This window comes from Balaenoptera acutorostrata, chromosome 19 (genome assembly GCF_949987535.1).
Source record: "Balaenoptera acutorostrata chromosome 19, mBalAcu1.1, whole genome shotgun sequence".
NCBI lineage: Eukaryota > Metazoa > Chordata > Mammalia > Artiodactyla > Balaenopteridae > Balaenoptera > Balaenoptera acutorostrata.
The window spans coordinates 2,357,635-2,374,528 of NC_080082.1; the positions used below are offsets into that span (position 1 = coordinate 2,357,635).

The 16,894-nt window shown below is 50.0% G+C and overlaps 1 protein-coding gene across 1 annotated transcript in view; it reads left to right on the forward strand.

The window, feature by feature from the left end:
* Window positions 1-2,922: 2,922 nt before the first annotated feature.
* Window positions 2,923-16,894, forward strand: part of C19H16orf95 (chromosome 19 C16orf95 homolog) — a 108,627-nt gene continuing 94,655 nt past the window's right edge. Inside the window, exons 1-3 of the mRNA XM_057534455.1 lie at window positions 2,923-2,982; window positions 4,162-4,216; window positions 4,974-5,112. Coding sequence (XP_057390438.1) covers window positions 4,974-5,112 — 139 coding nt within the window. The 5' untranslated portion in view covers window positions 2,923-2,982; window positions 4,162-4,216. The remainder of the gene's footprint in view (window positions 2,983-4,161; window positions 4,217-4,973; window positions 5,113-16,894) is intronic.

The window sequence follows — 16,894 nt, forward strand, 5'->3', positions numbered from 1 at the left end:
AGCCAGCACTGTGTGTGTTTTTGTCTGTGTCCTCTAGTGGACATAAGCTCTCACTCTCTTGGGTGTATACCCGGGTGGGGGGAACTGCTTGGCCATAGGGTAGTCACACGTTTAGGCTTTGTTAATACTGCCCAACAGTTTGCCTGTATGGTTGTATCCATTTTGTGAGTAATGTATGAGGGTTCCAGCTGCCACATCCTTGGTACTGTCAGTCCTTTTAACTATTTTTGGTGGGGATGGGGACGGTGATGAGTCACTCTTGACATGAGATGGCAAGTCCCAGGGGTGAGGGCCATTGTTTCTAGGGGGGCACAAACCTGTCTTCTATGCTACCACGATGTTCCAGTGGGCTCAGGAGGAGAATGGAGAGTGCAAGGAAGCCAAGGGCCCTCCAAGGCTGGCAGAGACAAGACAGCCATAAATAAAATGCTAGGCTAATGGTGAGATTCCTGGATAATTTTGTCATTAGCTATTAAGAGACCAGTGGTGACATTATTTATAGACACACATGCGGTGGGAGGGTGGTGGTGTCTGAAATAATTAGCAGCTAATATGGTGGGGTGCTGCCCGGAGAGCCTGCGTGGGGGTACTGGCTGGAAGCTCAGACCTGTTTACACGTCATGAACTTATCAGTTTAATAAAGGAGCCAAGAATCCTGAGCAGTGCCTGGGAACTCCTGTTTGTCCATGGCTAGAACGCAGCACGCGGAGATGTGCCCCCCCCCCAAAAAAGCAAAACAAACACTAAGAAGTCTGTTTCCAAAAAATACTTTTTTTGTGTGTGTGTGTGCCCCACGGTGTGGCTTGCAGGATCTCAGTTCCCCGATCAGGGATTGAAGCCGGGCCAAGGCATTGAAAGCTCGGAATCCTAACCACTAGGTCAGCAGGGAACTCCCATGCTTCCAAGAAATACAAATCTGATCTTGTGATAAAGATCACAGAGAGGCAGAAAACATTTAATTTTACGAAAATGTGAAGACAATCATCGTGTCTTCATTTCGGAAACTGCCCAGAGCGCACACGTTGCGAGGCGGAGGAAGGAGAGACCAACGGGCAGAGAAACGGGCAGAGCGTTCAAAACGACACGGCATCTCTGGATGTCAGTTGTTTTGAATTCCACGGCCTTCGAACCCCCAGGTTGCTTAAGAAACACACATTCTCTAAAGTCACAATTTGAGCCCGATTCAGCCAGTGACATGAGGGGCGCCCGGTTAAATCTGAACGTCAGAAAAACAACGACTTCAACTACAAGTACGTACCGGGTCCTGCGTGGGACACACTCCTACCGAGATGCTCCCCGGTACGCGGAATCGGCCCTGGGCCGGCACCGCGCCCCTGCGGCCTCGGGGGGCGGGTTCCACCTCTTTCTCTCCTTCCAGAGGACAGAGACCCCGGCTGGTGCGCCCCGCGGCCCCGCAGGCCCGTCCATCGGAAATGGTGAGTGGGCATTCCCGGGAGTGGGTGGGTGGGTCTTCCGGGGCCGACGCCCATCCAGGCCAGGCAGGGGCCACAACCGAAACGCGGCCACCCGCGCCCGGCCCAAACTCCGCTCCGTCCCCGGGCCCCGCCGGGCCCCAACCCGCTTCACCCCGCTCCACCCCGCTCCACCCCGCTCCACCCCGCTCCACCCCGCTGACCCCGAGGCTCCTGGCGCCAGGGCCCAATCAGCTGCCAGGTAAGTGCCTAGAAGGCAGCGTCTGACTGGCTGAACGAGGGCCAGTCAGCGGCGTGCGCAGAGGGCCGTCGCCGGAAGAGCCTGGCCTCTGGGGCGGGGAGGCGGAAGAGGAGGGGCCTTGGGGGTCGGAGGAGGCCCCCGGGAGGGGCTGGGCGCAATGAGGAGGACGGTTTGTGGGAGGAGTGACACGCGTGGGCCTGTCCCCGCTTTCGTCACCGCGGTCGTCATGAGCTTCGTCACCCCCCTCACCACGACTTAGAGTCGCGGCGGGCACTTCCGGGAGCCCTCGGGTGTCCATTCGGTCTGTCAGCGCGCACTCATCCCGAGCGCGTCATGACAGGCAAGTGCCCCCTCAGTCCTAAACTTTGGGCCACCACGCCACACCTGGGGGCCCGGCACCCGAGTCGCCTGAGGGAACCCGGACCCCGAGTCACCTGGGGAAGCCGGACCCCGAGTCACCTGAGGGAACCCGGACCCCGAGTCACCTGGGGAAGCCGGACCCCGAATCACCTGAGGGAACCCGGACCCCGAGTCACCTGAGGGAACCCGGACCCGGAGTCACCTGAGGGAACCCGGACCCCGAGTCACTTGAGGGAACCCGGACCCCGAGTCCCCTGGGGAAGCCGGACCCCGAGTCACTTGAGGGAACCCGGACCCCGAGTCCACTGGGGAAGCCGGACCCCGAGTCCCCTGGGGAAGCCGGACCCCGAGTCACTTGAGGGAACCCGGACCCCGAGTCCACTGGGGAAGCCGGACCCCGAGTCAGCTGAGGGAAGCCGGACCCCGAGTCACCTGGGGAAGCCGGACCCCGAGTCACCTGAGGGAACCCGGACCCCGAGTCACCTGAGGGAAGCCGGACCCCGAGTCAGCTGAGGGAACCCGGACCCCGAGTCCCCTGGGGAAGCCGGACCCCGAGTCACTTGAGGGAACCCGGACCCCGAGTCCACTGGGGAAGCCGGACCCCGAGTCACCTGGGGAAGCCGGACCCCGAGTCACCTGAGGGAACCCGGACCCCGAGTCACCTGAGGGAACCCGGACCCCGAGTCCACTGGGGAAGCCGGACCCCGAGTCACCTGGGGAAGCCGGACCCCGAGTCACCTGAGGGAACCCGGACCCCGAGTCAGCTGAGGGAACCCGGACCCCGAGTCAGCTGAGGGAACCCGGACCCCGAGTCACCTGAGGGAACCCGGACCCCGAGTCACTTGAGGGAACCCGGACCCCGAGTTCCCTGGGGAAGCCGGACCCCGAGTCACCTGAGGGAAGCCCCAGAACCCCCAAATCACCCTGTCCCATAGAAGCTTGTACCAGGTAGGCAGGACAGATACCATACCTACATCATGTAAGCCCAAAAGGGCAATTCGTTGTTTCACCTGAGGATGTCAGGAGTAAGTCGTCAGGAATGGATGTACCCAGATGCTCAAGGATGGTGGTCAAGGACTGTTTGTCTCCACCTTCGGCTTTGCTTTCTTCCCCTCCTGGAGGCAAAATGACCACCAAGATCTCTGGATTGCCCACCAAGATCTCTGGAGGCTTACAGCCTCAACAGAAAAGGACATTCCCTTTCCCAGTAATTTTAACACAAAGTCCCAGAATGGGTTTCATTGGGTTGACTTGGGTTATAATACCATTCTGAGCCAGCCTCTGAAACGAGCCGGCTTCACCTTCTTGGCTGGGGTTGTGGCCCCCCACAAGGAAACAGCAGTGCTGTCATGAGCGTTGGGGGCTTGGGTGCTGTGCAGCGCAGCATCCCACATCCTGTGTTGTCGAGGATCAGCCGGGGGAGTTGAGCTCAGTGACCTGAAGCTATTGCTGTAATGGGATAGCAATAATAGTGATTATTATGATGATATCACTTTTACCATTTCCATGTTACACATCGCTCTCAGGGAAGCTGGTCTTTGTGTTGGTTTTATGCCCACTGGACACTCTCCATACAGTGGCCAACATTCTAGCAACTTGTTTTGGGGAGAATGGGAAGAGTAACAGAGGCTATGCAACCCCAAATGCTTTGTCATCCCAGAGACAAAGCACTCAGGTTTTTATACTGCAAGGAATTTCATTAGATGTAGAGCTTTGATGATATTTTCCTTCAGAATTCCAAGTATGCTCAGGGTGTCTGTTAAAGCCTCATATATGTTGTGGTTGGCAGCTCCACGTCTTGGAAAATTCCCACCAGGTTGGAATGTTGCTGTCTCTCCCAAAGGGCCTAGCACGGGTTTAGCTATAGTGTGCCTGAAGCACGTAGGTTTGGGGATGCAGGATTCCACAATAGCTTGACATCTGGGAACCCCCAGACCTTAGCATGTGAGTGTGCACATACCTGCTTCTATTGTCACCCTCTGCCCCCTCTTAGGCTCAGAATGATAACCCCTTCCACTCTTGGGGTTTAATGGTATGAGCCAAGCTGGCCCAGGCCCTCACCCTAGTACTCCTGCTCCCAATTTACACGAAGCCCAGAACTTTCTAAGCCTTCCTGTTCTTTTCTAGGGAAAGAAGCACATTTCAAACTTTTGGGGAAGAAGTGTGTCCCATAGATCATTCGGTAAGGAAAGCAAATCTCAACTACTTTGCCCCAACCCTGACACGCCTCTGTGGGGCGGGGAGAGCAGAGAATGTGGGTCCAGAAGTAACATCTCACGAGAGGGTGTGTCAGAAAGGGCAGTCCGTGGTTTCAGGGACCATGCAAGCCCCCAAATCTCTATGTAGGGTCACCCACTGCCTCCCCCACCCCTCAGTTTTTCATGACAGGGATTCAGGAGGCCTGGGAGAACAAGTGTTGCCCCTTAAAGTGTCTGCTCTGGGCATCAGCTCCATCTGCCCCTGGAGAGGACGACTTTTCCTCTCCGCCTGCCTGTGGGTGTGGTGGGATCACATGGGATGGTTGTGGAAGCCTTTGCAAACATAAAGCGCTGTATGCAGATTGACATGGATTGCCACAAAAAGAGCAATCATTCTCCCCAACCCCTGCTAGAGTTGGTTGTACTTCCCCATTTTTAGGGGGGAAATCCAAGACTTGCTCATGGTAATGTGGCTGTAAGTGGTCGCACATCCCAGCATACCTGGTCTGCAGGCTCTGGTGGTCCCCCTCTAAGTGACTTTGGAGGGCCTCAGGGCAGGCCGAGATAGCCTGCCTCTTTGTGAGCTTCGGGAGCTGAGGCTCCTGTCCCTGCACCTGCCCCTGGATGCCCTGTCTTAACCTTGCTCCCTCTGAGCATGGATTTACTATTTCAGAGAGTACCTTGACTCACATCACTAATGCAGCATCACATTTGATTCTCTTTTTTCTGCCTCTGGTTCAGATGTGCCCTGCCCCCAGCTCTGTTCACCGAGAGCCCATCTGCTGTGAGTGCCAGGCCAAATTTGGGGGTCGCCTGCCGGTGCGCAGGGCTGAGGCAGTGCTGCCTTACTGGGTCCCTCTGTCCTTGACCCCAAAAGCAGGTAGGTGACTTGAATCAGGGGTTGATTTATGGAGATACGATTGGCATATGATAAACGGCACATATGTAAAATGTAGTGTTTGATAAATCTTGACATATGCACACACCCGTGAAACCACCACTACAATTGTGACAATGTACAGTCATCTCTAGGTATTCAAGGGGGATAGGTTCCAGGACCCCTGTGGATATCAAAATCCAGGGTGCTCAAGTCCCTTGTATAAAATGGAGTAGTGCGGTACATGTACGCAACCCTAAAAGGTTTCCTTGTGCCCTTTTGAAATTCCACTCAACCCCCTCTGCCCTGCGGTCCTCAGGCGACTGTGGATCTGTTTCTGTCACTATAGATTCATTTGCATTTCCTTGAATGTTATATAAATGGAAGGCAGCTATGCTCACCACTGTCCACCAATTCACACTATATAAATGGAATCATCTAGTATGTACTCTTTTTGTCTGGCTTCTTTTACTCAGCATGATCATTTTTCAGATTCATCCACGTGGTTGTGTGCATTGATAGTTCATTCCTTTTTACTGCTGAGTAGCGTATCGTTATACGGATAGACCATAGTTTATCCATTCATCCAGTGAAGGATGTGTGGATCATTTCCAGCTTTTTCTATTCTGTCCAACAAATAAAGCTGCTGTGAACATTTGTGTACAAGTCTTTGTGTGAACATGCCTTCATTTTTCTTGGGCAAGTACCTAGGAAAGGCATTGCTGCATCATATGGTAGGTATCTGTTTAACTTTTTAAGAAACTGTCAACTGTTTTCCAAAGTGGTTGTACCATTTCACAATCTCTCCAACAATGTATAAAGTTCCAGTTCCTTCACATCTTCACTGACACTTGGTTTGGTCAGTCTTTTAAATTTTGGCCATCTTAATAGGTGTGTATCTCATTGTGTGTGGTTTTTTTTTTTTTTTGGCTGCACAGCTTGCGGGGTCTCAGTTCCCCAAGCAGGGATTGAACCCATATCCTTGGCAGTGAAAACGTGGAGTCCCAACCACTGGACCACCAGGGAATTCCCTCTCATTGAGGTTTTAACTTGTATTTCCACAATGACTAATGATGTTGAGCATCTCGTCATATATTTTTGCCATCTGCATATCTTACTTGATTTGTGTCTTTTTTGCCCCTTAAAAAAAATTGGGTTGCTTTTTTTAGATTAGTGAGTTTTGAGAGTTTTTTATATATCTGAATACAAGTTCTTTACCAGATATTTAATTTGCAAGTGTTTTTTCCACGTCTTTGGCTTGTCTTTTAATTCTCTTATCACTATCTTTCAAAGGGCAGAAGTTTTAAATTTTGATGAAGTCCAGTTTATCAATTTAATCTTTTCTGGATCTTGTTTAGGCGTGCCTGTCCCCAGCACAACAATGGATCATGCTTTCTATGCATTTCTAAGAAACCTTTGCCAACCCAAGGGCAGAAAGGTTTCTTCTATGTTTTCTTCTGGAATTTTTATAGCTTACTGTTTATATTTAGGTCTGTGGTCCATTTTAAGTCAGTTTTTGTATGTGGCATGAGGTATGGACTGAAGTTTATTTTTTGCACATGGATGTCCAGTTGTTCTAATACCACATATTATAAACCTCATCCTTTCTCCACTGACTTGCCTTTACACCTTTGTCAAAAACCAATTGTCCATATACACGTGGGTCTATTTCTGTTGCGGTATTCTGTTCGCTGACCTGATTGTCAATCCTTGTACCAGTACTACAATAACTGGATTACTGTGGCTTTATAATTATAAAAAGTCTGGAAATCAGGTAGTGTTAGCTCTCCAACATTGTTTTTCTTTTTCAAAGTTGGTTATTGTAGGCTCTTGGCATTTCCACGTGAATTTTAGAATCAGTTTGTCAATTTTTTACAAAAATGTCCTACTGGGATTTTGATTGGGATTGTGTGTAGATCAATTTGAAGAAATTGTCTTCTTAGCCATATTGAGTCTTCTGATCCATGAACATGGTAATTTCTATATTTATTTAGGTTTCTTTACTATTTCTCAGCAGTATTCTGCAGTTCTCAGTGTACAGGTCTTGCACATCTTTTGTCAGTTTTATTTGTAAGTATTTCATATTTTTGATGACATTGTTCTTAAAAGTCAGTTTATGTTTGCTCATTGCTAATGTTTAGAAATACCATTTATTTTTGTATTTTGATCTTGTGTCCCACAGTATTGTTAAACTCATTCTGGTAGCTGTTTTTGTAGATTCCATCAGAATTTCTGCATGGATGATTATGTTATCTCCAGATTGAGATGGTTTTATTTCTTCCTTTCCAATCTGTGTGCTTTTATTTATTTTTCTTGTCTGATACATGGATAGAACTTCTAGTAAACTATTGAAGTGGAGTGGGGAAGACAGACATCCTTTTCTTCCCCTGATCTTAGAGGATACGTTTGAGTTTTCACCATTAAGTATGATGTTAGCTGTAAGTTTGGATGCCCTTTATCAGGCTGAGGAAGTTCCCTTCTATCGCTAGTTTGCTGAGAGCTTTTATCAGAAATGAACGTTGGATTTTGCCTGTGTCTATTGAAATCATTTTATAGTTTGTCTTTTATGGTTTATTAATGTGATGAATTATATTGATTGGTTTTCAAAAGTTAAACCAACCTTTCAAACACATTTAATTATGATGTATTAATCCTGGCATCGTAGAATCAGTTGGGAAGTATTCTTTCATTTTCAGGAAGACTTTGTGTAGAATTGGTATTATTTCTTCATTGAGTGTTTGGTAGAATTTGCTGGTGAAGCCATGTGGGCCTATAGCTTCCTTTGTGGGAAGGTTTTCAACTACAAATGTAATTTCTTTCATAGATACAGAGCTATTTAGTTTATCTGTTTCTTCATGAGTGAGCTTTAGTAGTTTATACCTTTCAAGGACTTTGTCCATTATATCAGTGTTGTTGAATTTATTGGCATAATGTTGTTCATAATATTTCCTTATTGCCCTTTTAATATCAGTAGACTCTGTAGTGATTGTAGAATGTGGAATCTCTCGTTTCTTGTTTTTTAATAGACTCTCAAAGGGGTCAGTGTATCAGGATGACTAAGTCATATTGTTCTAGGCAGAGGTGATAGCCTCAGTCCCTCCTGTTGGTCATTGTATCATTTGAAAGTTGGGCAGAGTAAGTATTATCATCTCCCTTTGGCAGATGGGCAAACTGAGGTCCAGAGAGGGACGGGGGCTTGTCCAAGATCACACAGTCAGTCCATAGCAGATCAGGGTTTAGAATCTAGGTCTCTGGCTCTGATTCCAGCACTCTCCCCACTGAATTTTGTTGCTGGGTGTCAGGGGTAAGGGTGGAAGGAATATAGAAGTCAAGGTGCCCAGCACATCTCACCAGGGTGACTGCCCAGCCTCCCAGCTGGTCTCCTTGCCTACATCCTTTCTAACTCTGACTGTCCATTTTCTGATCTGTAGCTGGTGAGCTTTTAAAACCATATATCTGGTCCTGTCACTCCCCCGTGGAGACCCATTTCCCTCAGAATATGGACCAAACTCCCTGACACAACTCTTGGGGTCCTTCTTGACCTTGCCCCTGCCTGGATATCCAGTCCCCTTTCCACTTGCTCCTCAGGCTCCTGTTCCATCAGAAGGGAAGTGTTGGGTGCAAGAAACAGAAAACTGACCCACAGTGGGTTCAACCAGGGTCTTTGGTAGAGAGAGGATTCTTCTAGGATTGGTTTTTTGGCTTTATGATGTCTGCAGGGACCCAGATTCTCTTCATCCTTCCACTCAGAGTGTTTGTGCTGTCACTTCTAGTGTTTTTAGATGGTGGCCACGGGTCTCTGTTTTACACCATGTTACACATGGCAGAAAGTGAGTCTTTCGGAGTCTTCCAAAGGCTTAGTCTACCACTCTCTTTCTTCTCAGGTATAAAACATTCTCAGAAGCCCCAGCTGACTTCCCCCCTACCCCCCAGCCAAGACTCTTTACTGGCAAAGTGGGACTGGCTGATCCCTGGGGCCTGGCCGCTTTGCCCCATGAGCAAAATTGGTTTCTTTTTAATTTATTTATATTTTATTCATTTATTTTTGGCTGTGTTGGGTCTTTGTTGCTGTGCACGGGCTTTCTCTAGTTGCGGCGAGCAGGGACTACTCTTTGTTGCGGTGCGTGGGCTTCTCATTGCGGTGGCTTCTCTTGTTGCGGAGCACGGGCTCTAGGCGCATGGGCTTCAGTAGTTGTGGCACGTGGGCTTTGGTAGTTGTGGCTCGCGGGCTCTAGAGCGCAGGCTCGGTAGTTGTGGCGCACGGGCTTAGTTGCTCCGTGGCATGTGGGATCTTCCCGGACCGGGGCTCAAACCCGTGTCCCTGCATTGGCAGGCGGATTCTCAACCACTGCGCCACCAGGGAAGCCCCGCCCCCCCGCCCCACCACCTTTTAAAAAAAAACGTAAATGGTAGCATACAGTGCTGCATTTCCCACTTAATATTGTGTCTCTGTGCTCATTCTGTATCAGGACAGACAGGTCTGCCTCATTCTTTCCAAAGGCCACCCATTCCCTCTGTTCCCACGTCCATTATTTATTGTCCCTTATTATAGGCATTCAGGCTATTTGGTCACTACAGCCAGTGCTGTACTGAGTGTTTTTTTTTTTTTTTAATTATTTATTTATTTATTTATTTATTTTGGCTGTGTTGGTACTTCATTTCTATGCGAGGGCTTTCTCTAGTTGTGGCAAGCGGGGGCCACTCTTCATCGCCGTGCGCGGGCCTCTCACTACCGCGGCCTCTCTTGTTGCGGAGCACAGGCTCCAGACGCGCAGGCTCAGCAATTGTGGCTCACGGGCCCAGCTGCTCCGCGGCATGTGGGATCTTCCCAGACCAGGACTCGAACCCGTGACCCCTGCATTGTCAGGCAGACTCTCAACCACTGCGCCACCAGGGAAGCCCTGTACTGAGTGTTCTTGAGCAAATGCACGTGTCCTCCTGGGATACAGTCCCAGGAGTGCAATTGCTGGACCAAAGACTATCCATTTTAGACTCTGACCAATGTTGTCAAGATTCTGGCAGAGCGCTCTCTCTAGCCGAGAGTGCTGAGGCTCAGAGAGGCTAAACATTGTGCCCAAGGGTTGTTCCTGGAGGCCGCCAGGCTCAGGACAGAGCCAGGCCTCCCGACTCCCACCCATGTGTCCCGCCACAGTACCACGCAGATGCCCCACTGCAGAGGTGCAGGTGGTGGGTGGTGAGGGTGCCGGCCACTCCTGGGAATATCATGGAGTGGGGACCTGCTCCCTCAGCTGGGCTGTTGGGGTGTGCTGTGGGCAGGGCATAGGAGAGGCACTCTCCAGGGCCCTGTCCCCGAGGCTGAGGTTGTCTGGGGCATGGCTCCACCCCGCTTTGGACCTTCTCTTCCCTTCCTCTGTTAGATCCAAAAGATGGTCCGGTTTTATGTCCCCAAAACCACCAAGGCGTGCCCCTGCCCATGCCACCACTTTGGGGGCCGCCTCCCGATGTCTAGGGATCAGGCCATGATGCCCTACTGGGTGCCCCAGGTCCTGAGGTCTCACAAGAAGGTAAGAGGGAGGCTCGCATGGCAGCGAGGCCTGAGAGTGAGGGGCAGGCTAAGGAGGGACCCAGAGATGAGGGGAAAGGGTGCTGGGTTCTTTCCCCACAGTGGCCTCCATTGATGTCTGGGGGCCTTCTGGAAGCCATGGCTCAGGGCAGCAGAGTGCAGGAGGCAAGTGGTACTCAGGGCAGGCCCAGGTCAGGTGTCCTGGTGGTGTTGGGAAGGGTGGGGTGCACTGCTTTCTGATGAGGGTGCCCACCGCTGCTGTCACCTTTCCGGCCATCTCTTCTGTCCCCTTCTCCTCTCCTGCCTTCTCCTCCCTCTTCCCTCTTCTTCTCCACCTCCCTCACCTCCCTCCCTCTTCCTTCCCACCCCTCTTCCCTCTCCTTGCCTCCTCTCCCCCTCAGCTCTCTCCGCCTGTCTGAGCATTCTGCACTTGTAGCCCCAGCCTGGCAGGCCTGGAGGGAGGGTGCTGGGGAAGGACCACTGCTCGAGTGTCTGTCCTTGCTCTTTGGCTCTGTCTGGTACCTCCACAGCTCTGGGTTCCAGGTCAGCAACTGTGGTGGGAGATGGTCAGCCAGGTCCAGCCCAACTCAGCTCCAGGGCCACTTCTCTCCCTTGCTTTCTGAGTGTCCTGGAGTTAGAGGCTTCCTTCTGCCTTCACCCACATTCCAGCTGCTGGTTTTCTGTCATCAAGTAGCATACTGCCCCCAGAATTAAGACCCAGAGGCTTTTTAAAAGGAGAACACACCTTGCATTCTGAGCTGGCCATGGACCCCTTCCAGGGGGTTTCCAGGCCAAATCACTGGGACCCCTTCTTGGTGGACCACTGGGGCTGACACGCTTGCCCACATCCTTATCTTTTATCTTAGGTGGTGAAAAGGCTGCAGAGTTTTAAAGGCATCCCAGGTAACTCAGTGCTCACGTGTCTCATCCCTTCCCTGTCCCCAAGGAAGGCGGGGGTCTCGTGAACATCATGATGGGGTGGGGGAGACTCCTGTCATCCCCAGATGGGTGAAACACAAAGAAGACCACAGACTGGCGCACACACCACTTCTCCCACCCCAGCCCTCACCAGGCATCACTAATCATCTCCCATGTTTTCCCAATGAACCCAGAGAAGACTCAGGCTCTACCAGTTATCAACATTGGCTCTCAGGATGAAACCAATTTGCAACCTGGGGTTAGGTGGTATCTGAAGTGTTTTTTAAGCTCTAATCTTCTATAATTCATGATATGGTATGTGTATGTATGTGTTGTATATAAATACGTATTTATGACATAGTATATATGTTTGTAGATGTATTCCTACTTTCATATATTCATGACACGTTATATGTTCATGGCACCACATTTATGGATATATTCATCATACAGTATATTCATACATTCATATGTTCATGACAGGCATAGCACATACTCGCATGTTCATATGTTCACAGTGCAGTGCGTAGTCATGACAAGGTGTGTTCACATATCCATATATCTGTGGCCTGATGTATGCCTGTACTCACGTGCTCAGTCATGGTGCACCAGGAGGTGGTGTCTCCACCCGCACCTTTACTTTCTTTGTCTCTAAAATGAGTGGAGGTGCTTTCCCTTGCAGATGGCCAACACGTCTGCTTTCTCTGCATTGCATGTGAGCAAAGGAGTGGACGTTTTGTCGGCTCAGATCACACCCTCCCCTTTTCGTGCTGGGGCCAGAGGGCATAGTGAGTCCCCTTGATGGACTCTGTGAAGGAGGGACTGGACAGGTACTGAGAGGTTGGATGTCTGACATGGGGTTCCTGTGATGTGCAGGTGATTTGAGAGGCCTGCCCAGGGGCACTCAGCTAAGGGGGAGAGCTCTTGGGAAACAAGCAGCCACTACCCCACACGCCTACCTCTTCATGCAGAAGATACCTAACTTTTTCCTGATTTTAAAAGTAGCACAGGAGGAGCACGAATTGTCACAGCCTTTGGCGGGAGGTTTGGAGGTATCTATCAAATTTTATAACGTGCACAATCTTTAATCCAACAAGCCCACATCTGGGTAATACATGTAGACACTCCACGCACGTCTGTCTGCAGCAGTGATTTCCTTGGCAAAAAACTGGAAGCAACTTAAGTGTCTCTCAGTGGGAGGATGGACATGAATGGGGGTGCATTTGAAATGTGGTACCAGCTGCCTAGGGTTCGCAACTGTTAGGGACGATGAAATGAACTCCCACACACATTGCAGTGTAGGAAAAGAAGTCATTGTAGCCCAGGCAATAGGACTCCATTAATGTCAGTTTTAAAAATGAAAGCTCTGTTTGTGCGTAGGTGAAGGTTGGTGTCATTTGTCTCAGCTGACAGTCACAGGTAATAACCCCTGTGGGTGGGGAAGGGGGCAGGTCAGGCCCAGCAAAGAGAGGCTCTTGGTGGGTGCATGATGAGCAAAACAGGTAGCAATACGTTGCCTCAAGCTTCAGGTGGAAGAGCCAGAAATCACTTCATCAAAAACAAAAAACAAAAAACAAAAATAAAACAAAAACGAAAAAACAAAAAACAAGCAGTAGAATGAGAACCACCTGAGAAACTACTCTTCTCACCCTATAATCACCGATCTATGGGCTTATTCTTATTGGTTGTTTTTGGCTTTGAACACTCTGAATCTTTAAGAAAGTCTAAAAGCTCAGTCAGTTTATTGTTGAATAATGCATCCACTGATACGTTGTTAAAAACCAGTATTAATTTTTACTCCAGCCATTGTTTTATAGTTCAGGTGATTTATGTTAATGTTTCAAGCCTCAAACCCATTCAAGCCAGAAGGTGTTCACAGGACAGGAGTGAGAGTGCGAGTCTCACTGCTGCCAGGAGGATAAGGATCCTTCTCTCCTTGAGCTGAGCTTTGTACAGAGTGACTTAAAAATATGGGATGGTTCCCTTGGCCTCAAATCCAGCTGATTTCCATTTTAAAGAGAAAATCTGTGTTTCTGATCTTGTATTTTCCTTGTAAATAGAGGGCTCATGTGCTTTTCTTCTTTATGCTTTTGTGGTAGAATTTTTTATAAGGAAAATATACTTTATATTGAGGGCATTTTATATTAGTATAATTAGAGTGTACATTTCATAGTAGTAGCATATTAATAGTGTAATAAGGAAATAAGAGATATAACATCAAGAGGGTCACATGTGACAAAAGCAGGTCTTGAAAAAGCTAAAGAGCATCAAGGAGATGGAGATGTTTGAATTCTGTTTGTGGATGTGGTGGTTGTTAACTTCTTATTATGGGAAATTTCAAATACTCCACTAAAGCCCAAGTTCCCGTCACTCATCTATAGCCCTGACCAGCTCCTGGTAGATCTGGTTTCATATGTGCTTCACCCACTCCATCCCCACCTCCAAAAGAAAAAAATGAAAAAGAAAAAGATTAATGTGGAGCATATCCCAGCTAACTACCATATCATTTCATTCATAAATATTTCAGTAGGCAGCTCTAAAAGATAAAGACTCAGAAAACACAGCCACGAGGCCCCACAATCACCCTAGAAACAAACAAACAGCAGTGCTCTCTTCACCTCAGTGGGCGTCGGGTCAGCGCCCACACCCCTGGGCTGTGACCTGCCTTGTTGGGACACCTGGTTTCCTTGCCCTGGGTTCCAGAGGGCTGTCTCATGGGTGCAGACTTGAGAGCATCCTGTCCCCACACCCCGCCGAGGCCTGACTTGCTTTCTCTGCCTAGAAGTCCCCCTGGACGTGCGCTCTGGGTACAACCGCTGGCGAATCTGTGATGGCGAAGGGCGCTGTCTCCTCAAGTGGCAGCAGCTCCAGGTCCTTCACCAGGCTGAGCCGGTGGCCCCGGGGCAGCTAGCAAGCCTCCCGGCCTCCCTCCTGCCCCTCAGCCTCAGCCTCAGCCTCCTGACCCTCCTCCAGGCCCTACTGAGTGTCATCGTGGCCATCCTGTGAGCAGGTGCTGGTGGGGCAGTGGTGGCCTTGGGCTCATCTCACTCCCAGGGTTTAGTTGAGTTGAGGATGTGGGAGAACTTGGTTGTTGCTCAGCAGAGGGTGAGAGATGAGCACGGCCATGATTACTGTTATGTTGTTACCATTGTCTGGACTCTTGCTCACACCTGACACAGGTATCTTCTTCCAGAAAATGCAAGGGAAGAGCAATCCAGATACGCCAGGGCCAGGGCCGATGGTGGGGAGGTGGGGCATCTTGGGACCACCCACCTTTCTTTCCTCACCTCGTCCCTGTTCCCAATTTCCCAAATTCCCCTGCCCCCAAAGGGCCATTGGTTCCAGTTTCTGTAAATTTCTGTTGTGTTGGGGTTGGAAGTGGATTTTAAGCCAGCTTGACCAGCCAGCCTTCTGAGGTCTGAGCGCACCGCACCCTCGGGGGACCTGCTGCCTCTCCCCCAGACCAGCCCCAACCATCAAGGCTCCATATTGAAAAGCCCTTTCTCCGGCCTCGGACCCACTGGCCTTGCCCAGGCCTGTGTTTCTCACCTGGAACCCCACTCAGTCCCCCACCACCACCCAGGAAACCTCCAGGGCGACTTCAGTTTCAAGACAGGGTGTCCCCTTACCTGGTTGTTTGCTTTAGTTTTCTTGGAAAAAGCTCTCCTCCTCCTTCTCCTCTAAACGCCGCTGCCCCAGTTTACCCATCTCCCCAACCATTACCCCCATCCACCCCCTTCTTCCTGTTTCTTTCATCACACCTATATGTAAATACGTGCAAACATACACACACAAATATGTAAATATGCAAATACATATCAACATGTAATTGTGCACAATTAGAATTTACATATATTGACTTGTTTGCTTTTTGTCTGTCTCCTCCACACAGTTGTAAGGGGAATGTTCTAGAAAATGTCCAGTATCTGAAAACAGCTTCAGATGTCTTCTGCCCATTTTTCTAGTTGTTCAGACAGGAAGGTAGCCCTGTCTTTGTCCCACCATCTTGTCTGGAAGTGGAAGTTCCTCTCCTGGCATCCTGCTTGTCCACTCTCCTAGTATTGGGCACTCCCTGTGGTCACATATGATGCTGTGATGCACATCTGCATACAAGTGCCTATATGGACCTGGGTTGCAGCTTCTCTAGGGCGAGTGCCCCCAGGAAGGGGCTGGGCGGGGGTCTGTCAGCTTTGCGTGATCTGTGAACCTTAGTGGGGAAGCACTGGAGATTTCCTTCTTCTTCTTTTTTTTTTTTTTTTTAAGTTTCATCTTTCTGTCTGTGTTTGCCATCTCGATGTCAAATTTAATTGGACTCCCTGGTTCCCACTCTGGGAAGAGCAAAGAAAGAAACTTGTCTGTAGATGGTCTGTGTTAAGTAGTTGGTCCAGGTGGGCCAAAGGAAAATTGCTAATGCTTTTATTTTATTTATTTTTTTTTTTAAAGTTTTTTTTTTTTACTTGATTTTATTTATTTATTTATTTATTTATTTATTTTTGGCTGTGTTGGGTCTTCGGTTCGTGCGAGGGCCCTCTCCAGTTGCGGCAAGCGGGGGCCACTCTTCATCGCGGTGCGGGGACCGCTCTTCATCGCAGTGCGCGGGCCTTTCTCTATCGCGGCCCCTCCCGTCGCAGGGCACAGGCTCCAGACGCGCAGGCTCAGCAATTGTGGCTCACGGGCCCAGCTGCTCCGTGGCATGTGGGATCTTCCCAGACCAGGGCTCGAACCCGTGTCCCCTGCATTAGCAGGCAGATTCTCAACCACTGCGCCACCAGGGAAGCCCCGCTAATGCTTTTATAAGAGGTGTTTGCTTCTGAGCCAGGATCTTAGGGCAGAGGTCAGGCACCAATCACCTGTTCAGGAGAAATATCTTACCTACCTGAGGTGTATGTGGGGTGCCCTGTGAGATCCCCCAAAGCACACGCCCAGCTTATCTCAGGAGAAGCTGCTGGCCCATCTGCTGGCCTGGCAGAGACTTGCTAGAACTTCAGAGGCCTCAGGAGATCAAGTGAGCTCTGAACTGCCCGACAGGGAGCCCTGAAGAGTAGTGATGAGTCAAGCACTTGCCTTCTTGGCTGGACTTGCCATACGTAGCCTTCGTTTTATTTGATTCCTTCCACAGTTCTGCAAAGCTGGGATTCTCCTCGGAGTTCCAGAATGGGAGAGTGGGCTCGGGGGGTTGAGTGCGTCGCCTCAGGTCCCACAGCTGGAAAGTGAGCCAGCCAAGGCTGCACCCTGTTTTCTGCCTGGGCTCCTCAGGGACCAAGTGTACATCCTGCTCTGTGGTGGGGTTTCCTTCACCCTCCACCCCTCGGAGGTTCCCCGAACAGGCCCTGCAAGGGCAGT